Here is a 6,497-nt window from a genome sequence, read left to right as displayed (position 1 = left end):
TTATTTTGTAGATGTGAGAAGAACCATTCTGGCATGAAGTTATAATAAATAAGAAGGAAGGTTCAGGTGCAGAAAAGAATGACTGAAGCTTGGAGGACAAAGTAGATGCACGATAGCTGTTGATTAATTGAATAACAATTGTCCTTTATGCAGAAATCCCAGATAGATGATTGCAGGTACAAACACAGGGGAGGTTCTTCAGGAATCCTTAACTCTTTTGACTTTGAGGAAAAGTGAGGAAAACCTTTTCTGCTGAGTATGTATCTTGTGTCTATCCTTTCAGTAACCGTGTGGAAGCCTGGACGAGGGATGTTGACTTCCTGCTCCGGCAAGAAGGGAGACCCATGGTAAAACTTACTGGTGACAGGAAGCGTGTGAGAGTGATGGAAGCAGACTGGCGGAATACTGATAAAGCAGTAACCTGGATAAAAGAAGAAGCCATTAACCTTACTCAACCATTTGTTCTTTACTTGGGACTAAATTTACCACACCCATATCCATCACCCTATACAGGAGAAAATTTTGGAGCCTCTACGTTTTTAACATCTCCCTATTGGCTTGAAAAGGTATATGAAGGTTAAATTTGAATATAAATGTATTTATAACTGTACTTATATGAACAGTTTTGGTCTTTCAATACACAGTAAGAAAGTACTTGGATGAGATGTTGGATTTCTGATTTGAGGCTAAGCAAATAGAAGTGAAGAAATTTATCTGTGGTAGGAAATGGTTTGTTAGCAGTAGTCACTGAATCAATAAAGAAATTTAGAGGTCAATGGCTAGAAACATTAATTAAACAGCGAATGAAGTCGTTGCTGTATGTAGCTGTAGGTTTTTTTTTCAGTAATGGTCTGAAGTTCATTGTTTATAACATTCTTTATTGTGCTTGTTACAAATAGTGCCGTATGTAATCACCCTCTCTGAGTTTTATAGTGGGAGACTGACTTTTCCTACAGTACAGACCTAGAATGTGAAGTAGTAAAACACAGCAAAAGCATCTCTCTTAACTTCTTTCCATACTACTGTAGCTTTTAAATGTTTTTAGAGTGCAGAAAAGTCCCATTATGTCCATATATGGAAACCTAACAGGTAGCACTCTATCCCAAAGAAGCAGTAAATGTTTTTTCTCTTTCTTCTGTGGTCACCAGGTGCCATTATCTGTCAGAAAAATATAAATGGGTTACAGCAGATTTCACTGCATAGAGACATTAAGATTCTCTGCAGCTGATGAACTGAGGATTAGGTTTGAAAAGACTTTATGCTTACTTTAAAAAAAAGCCATATGTAATATATATAATTCATTTGGCCTTTTCTGATGGGGAACTGCAAAATCTCTTTATCTAGGTGCAACAAAAATACAAAGGCTTAGGAAAAAATATATATAAATGAAGGTTGAGAGCTGTAAATTCTTTGTAATAGCGAGGGTTGTGGGTTCTTGTAGGAATGTGAGAAGGGAGGGGAGAAGAATAGCATGGGGGGAAAAAATCTTCATTTGCAAAAAGCAAGGTCTAGCTTGGATAATAAGGAAATAAATTCTGGGTGCTGGTAGGTTAGACACGTCTTGGGAAGCGGGAATACCTTTTCTGAAGTCACAGACAGAGCTGTATCATCTCTGACAATTTTTTGTCATCCTTAACCCAGTTGGACATGATTAATTTGAACTCCATAGTTCGCTGAGGTCCTTCCCACCACCACGTACACGTAGGCAGTTATGTGAACCACACATTTATCACCCTTGGCTGAGTCTTCTGGAATGTGTCTGGGTTTTGGCTGTGGAAGAAGCAGTCTTTGAAAATTACAGGGATCAGTCTTATGCAGAAGCTCGAGTGTGTAGATGAAGAACTTGAAATAAATTATATGTTTACTGGGAAGGTAATAAGAAGAGAGTATCAGCACAGTGTGTTTGTGAAGCCCTGTGTTGCTAAGCAGATGGTCCCCTGTATTTTGCACAAGCTGGCACTTTTTCAGGGCGTGTGGCTTCTTTCCTACCTACAAATTACGACAGACAGACAAAGGGATTGTGACTTTGCCAATCCTTAAAACTAAGTTGTAGTCCTGTAGAAAAAGGTTCAATTTTCTGATGAGTTGTGGATGGGGAGGGACACTTTTGCTCCCATTATATCTTAAGCAACTAATCAATACTGTTTAATGAGTCTAAAATGGGACTTTATGTAGCCAAGGACTTTCAGTGACAGGAAGCAGTAGTCTGCTGTTGTTTTATCTTCCATGATTCCTTCTTGCAGCTTATTTTCTGTAGAGCGTAAGGAAACTTAGGTTTTCATGTATCTGTTTTGACTATGACAGAGCTAGCTTTTATCCCTGATGTGGTTTTATTTAATAAACTTTTTATACACTGAAAATACATCTTCTCTGCTTTGTGGCAATTTGTGCTTTCAGACTACCATATAGACTTAATTAACTGTTAAATGCAGCACTTGGTTAAGGGATTGCTTACAAGTGGGAATGTCTGTGTCAGACTTTGAGGCTCTAAAGCTGGTCCTGCAGCACACAGTACCTGTGAGCAGTTTGGATATACAAATCCAGCATTATTTGTAGTTGGCTCCTATTTTTTTGTTTCAAACTGATCTTACACTTCTTTTATAACTAAATGGGTTGACATCTACAGAAACAAATAGGAAAGTATTAGAAAACTGCACTAATTTAGTGAATTCTTTTTATCAGGATGTCAAGACTTGTCACCCACTGTCCTGGAGACCTTACCAGATTAAGTAAATTTCTGTGTTGTCCTGTAGGCTTCCATAACACCTGATCTTTTCAATACATATATTTTATAGTTATCCTGTGGTTAATGAGACACTGTGCCAATACTTCTGTGCATACTCTAGAGTACTGTTCCAGAAGATTGTTCTGCAGTATCTCTCTTAAAAAAAGGTATCAGCTGGTAAAGCACATATTTCTGGCTCCCAGCCTTAGCTTCTAGCTGATTTTTATAACTCTTTTTTTTAAAAATGACTTGATACCTGTGGAAGCAGAGGGGAAGTATGGAGGAGGCAGCAGCACCATGTAACAGATAAGCAGCTGGTGTTTCCTGGACCACACATTGAGAACTGTGAATTTATGCTAAAAAAGTTTTAAATTAAATCTGTTTTTTACCAAAAAAATATTTAATTCAGTTGCTGAAGTAATGTTAATTTCCTCTTATTTTTAGGTAATTTATGAAGCTATTAAAATACCCAAGTGGTCTTCTCTTTCAGAGATGCATCCAGTAGACTATTACTCATCCTACACCAAGAATTGCACAGGAGAGTTTACGAAGCAAGAAGTGAGAGATATTAGAGCATTTTATTATGCTATGTGTGCGGAGACAGATGCCATGCTGGGTAGGTGATGTTCCACTATGCAGTGGGTTTTCTTGTTCTGATTTTTTTTTAAGAAAATGCTGATCTTTTGGGGAAAAAAAACAACCAACCAATCAAAAAACAACAACAACAACAAAAAAAACCCCCCAAAATACCACGCACGACTCGGATCTGGGAAAAGTCACATGGATGTTGCTTAATCAGCCTGTACAATAAATAACTGGATCATTTTTAAGACTGTTGCAAAGTGATTTCAAGGTGATTTCAGAGCACTCGAAAAAGTAATCACAACCCCCAGTCAGGGACCTTGTAAAAGCCCAGTAACTGCAGCAAAACGTTGCTTGACCCATGATCAAGAGGACCTAAATGCTCTTTGATAAAGTGCTAACTGAAATGATGGAAACAACTGTGAAGGGGACAGACCAGCAAAGCAAAGCTGGAAAGAAAGATAAACCTTAGGGCATGAGCAGTTTCCTTGGAGATTGATTTCAAGTGCATAGACTGGATGACAGCTATTGCACATAGACTAAACAGTAAGGTTACCTTTGAAGTCTCCTTTAGCAGCATATTATTGAAAGTTAAGAAGAAAAAAAAAAAACAAACGAAACTAATTAGGCATTCAGAATTTTTCCTAGTTTGCAGTAAGATCTGCATAATAAAAACTATAATGCAAATTAGTCTCCATTTACAGTATTTTATTTCTTAATTTGAAAAGTGACCGTGAAAGAACAAGAATTTCTGTGCATTCTAATATGAAATACGTGAATAAATAAGCTGATCTTTTTAGCAATGTTAGAATGATAAAGTAATTTAAAAAACACAGAATTACTCTTCCACATTTTAGGAAGAAAAAGATATCGATGGAAGCCTGACAGTTTTAGGGAATGATGGTATTGCACAGTGTCTGCACTGGGGCTTAATTTGGTAATGTTTTTTGAATTTTTAACTAGTCTGAGCAAGAATCATCTTAGTCTTTTAACACTAAAGATGTGTAAGTGCTTTGCTTCATTACTGACATCATTGATCATAGGATCATAGACTGGTTTGGGTTGGAAGGGACCTTAAAGCTCACCCAGTCCCAACCCCCCTGCCATCAGCAGGGACACCTTCCACTAGACCAGGTTGCTCAAAGCCTCATCCAACCTGGCCACAAACACTTCCAGGGAGGAGCAGCCACAGCTTCTCTGGCCAACCTGGGCCAGTGTCTCACCACCCTCACAGTGAAGAATTTCTTCCTAATATCTGATCTAAACCTCCCCTCTTTCAGCTTAAACCCATTTCCCCGTGTTTTGTCATGAACTGCCGTTATGAGAAGTGGCCCTGTCTTTGTTACACAAATGTTTGTGCGAGGGGCTCCTGTGGGGATACGGGCACGGGCAGGAGAGTCTCCCCCTGAGTCGGGGCAAGGTGGATACTGTCAAGAGTCCTTCACCCTAAATGTAGCATCAGGGCTTCTGCTGACCTGATTTCCTGCTCTTGAAACTACTCTTACTAGTTACACTATAAATTAAACAGAAGTGACGAAAGCAAAAATGCAGCTTGTTTTGGGGTGCATCCTTGCCTTTTGACATTTTTATTGTTGTTGTTCTGGCCTCATTGGGAGCCAGACCCCTCTAACTCATTTCTGACTGTATGTTGTCTTGGGCTGAACGCTTTGGGCTCTGCCCTTCTGTGTCAGAGTGGAGTGTCTGACCCTCCATCTAGGCTTCCTTGGGGTTTTCATGCTGCTTTGCAGGTACAGAAGTTGGAAAGAATATTTTGAAGGTGTCTTTTACCATATCTTTTTCTTGTTGCAGGTGAGATTATTTCAGCTCTGAGAGATACTGGGCTCCTTAAAAAAACCATCGTTATATTCACTGCAGATCATGGGGAACTTGCTATGGAACACCGGCAGTTCTATAAAATGAGCATGTATGAGGGAAGCTCCCATGTTCCTCTTTTAGTTATGGGGCCAGGCATAAAAGAGCAGCAGCAAGTACCAAATATGGTCTCTCTCGTGGATATTTATCCTACAATGCTTGGTGAGTTAAGTAATTTCAAAAGGGATTCTTTTTCCCAGTTACTGTTATTATTAGGCATTTGTGTTATACTCAGAATTGTGTCTCCACTTTGTGAGGCAACGTAGTAACACAACAGGAGATCATTTATCTGTGGAGCCTACATACAGACTTAATACAAAATGCAGAAAATAGATATAAAAAATTAAATAAAGGAGCTGATGGTGTAGATGCAAGTTAAAATCTTATTTATTTAGTTCTTTTGGGTTTAGAGGGAGAGAAACATCTGTGTGTTCCTTAGTACCGTTAGTGTCATCAACACAATTACAGTGAATGATTATATATAGGATTATTTGTTATTTATAAAAAAAAAAAAGTTATAAAAACCAATCAGATGTATTTTAGATATGAATAATCCCTGCTAGCCTTCATACCTAACAATATACTATAGAAATTAACAGTGTCAATGCATCCAGTGATGAGATTAAACAGGAGAAGGATGGCAGCTTCATTAGATTATCAAAGGAATGACCTTTATGAAGGGTCACATGGAAAAAATGTGATAAAGACTTTGTATAGGAAATGTATAATTGATCTGGGCAAGCATAATAAGATATGATAATGGGTATCCATTCTTATCTCCTTGGGTATGGAAATACCCTTTATGGGGCAGAGAATCAAATAAAAAGGACTGACATCAAATTACTTATGCACAGATGGAAATTGCTTTTAAGAGTGAACTTTTGAACAGCTACCTGTGATAAAACATGCAAGAGATGAATCTCACTGTAACTAAACATCAGGTGAAGTCACCATTCTGGGATTTATCTGGGACCTTTTAGGCTACTGGTCAGAGAAATGTTCTTTTCAAAGCAGTCTGCAGAGCTCACTCGTCAACAAGTGTCATGTGTACACTGCCATAGCCTGAGAGAACCTGGGGCAGCAGATACAACTCTGCTTCTGTCAGTAAAAGACAGTGAAAAAACCTTTTCTGTATTGTTTTAAGTTGATTGAAAACAGAACTAAAGATATTTATCTGCCTGTCTCTTCTCAAAACTTTTGAACCAGTTATCCTGTTGAAAGTAGGATATAATCTGAGGAGCTTTCTGTGGTGGTTTGAACCACAGTAGGACCATGTGAACCTGCACTCCCTGTCCCCACCCGGTGAGATGGGATGGGA

The 6,497-nt window shown here is 38.5% G+C and overlaps 1 protein-coding gene across 1 annotated transcript; it reads left to right on the top strand.

The window, feature by feature from the left end:
• Positions 1-283: 283 nt before the first annotated feature.
• On the top strand, positions 284-5,341 carry ARSK (arylsulfatase family member K; the record flags this gene model as incomplete). Its single annotated transcript, XM_010163075.1, has 3 exons — positions 284-566; positions 3,170-3,341; positions 5,117-5,341. Coding segments are annotated over 3 exons (680 nt in total), but the record flags the coding sequence as incomplete, so codon positions are not given.
• Between the last annotated feature and the right edge of the window lie 1,156 nt (positions 5,342-6,497).

Source organism: Antrostomus carolinensis, unplaced genomic scaffold (genome assembly GCF_000700745.2).
Source record: "Antrostomus carolinensis isolate BGI_N321 unplaced genomic scaffold, ASM70074v2 Scaffold2830, whole genome shotgun sequence".
Classification (NCBI taxonomy): Eukaryota; Metazoa; Chordata; class Aves; order Caprimulgiformes; family Caprimulgidae; genus Antrostomus; species Antrostomus carolinensis.
This window is presented reverse-complemented; position numbering and strand designations above follow the sequence as displayed.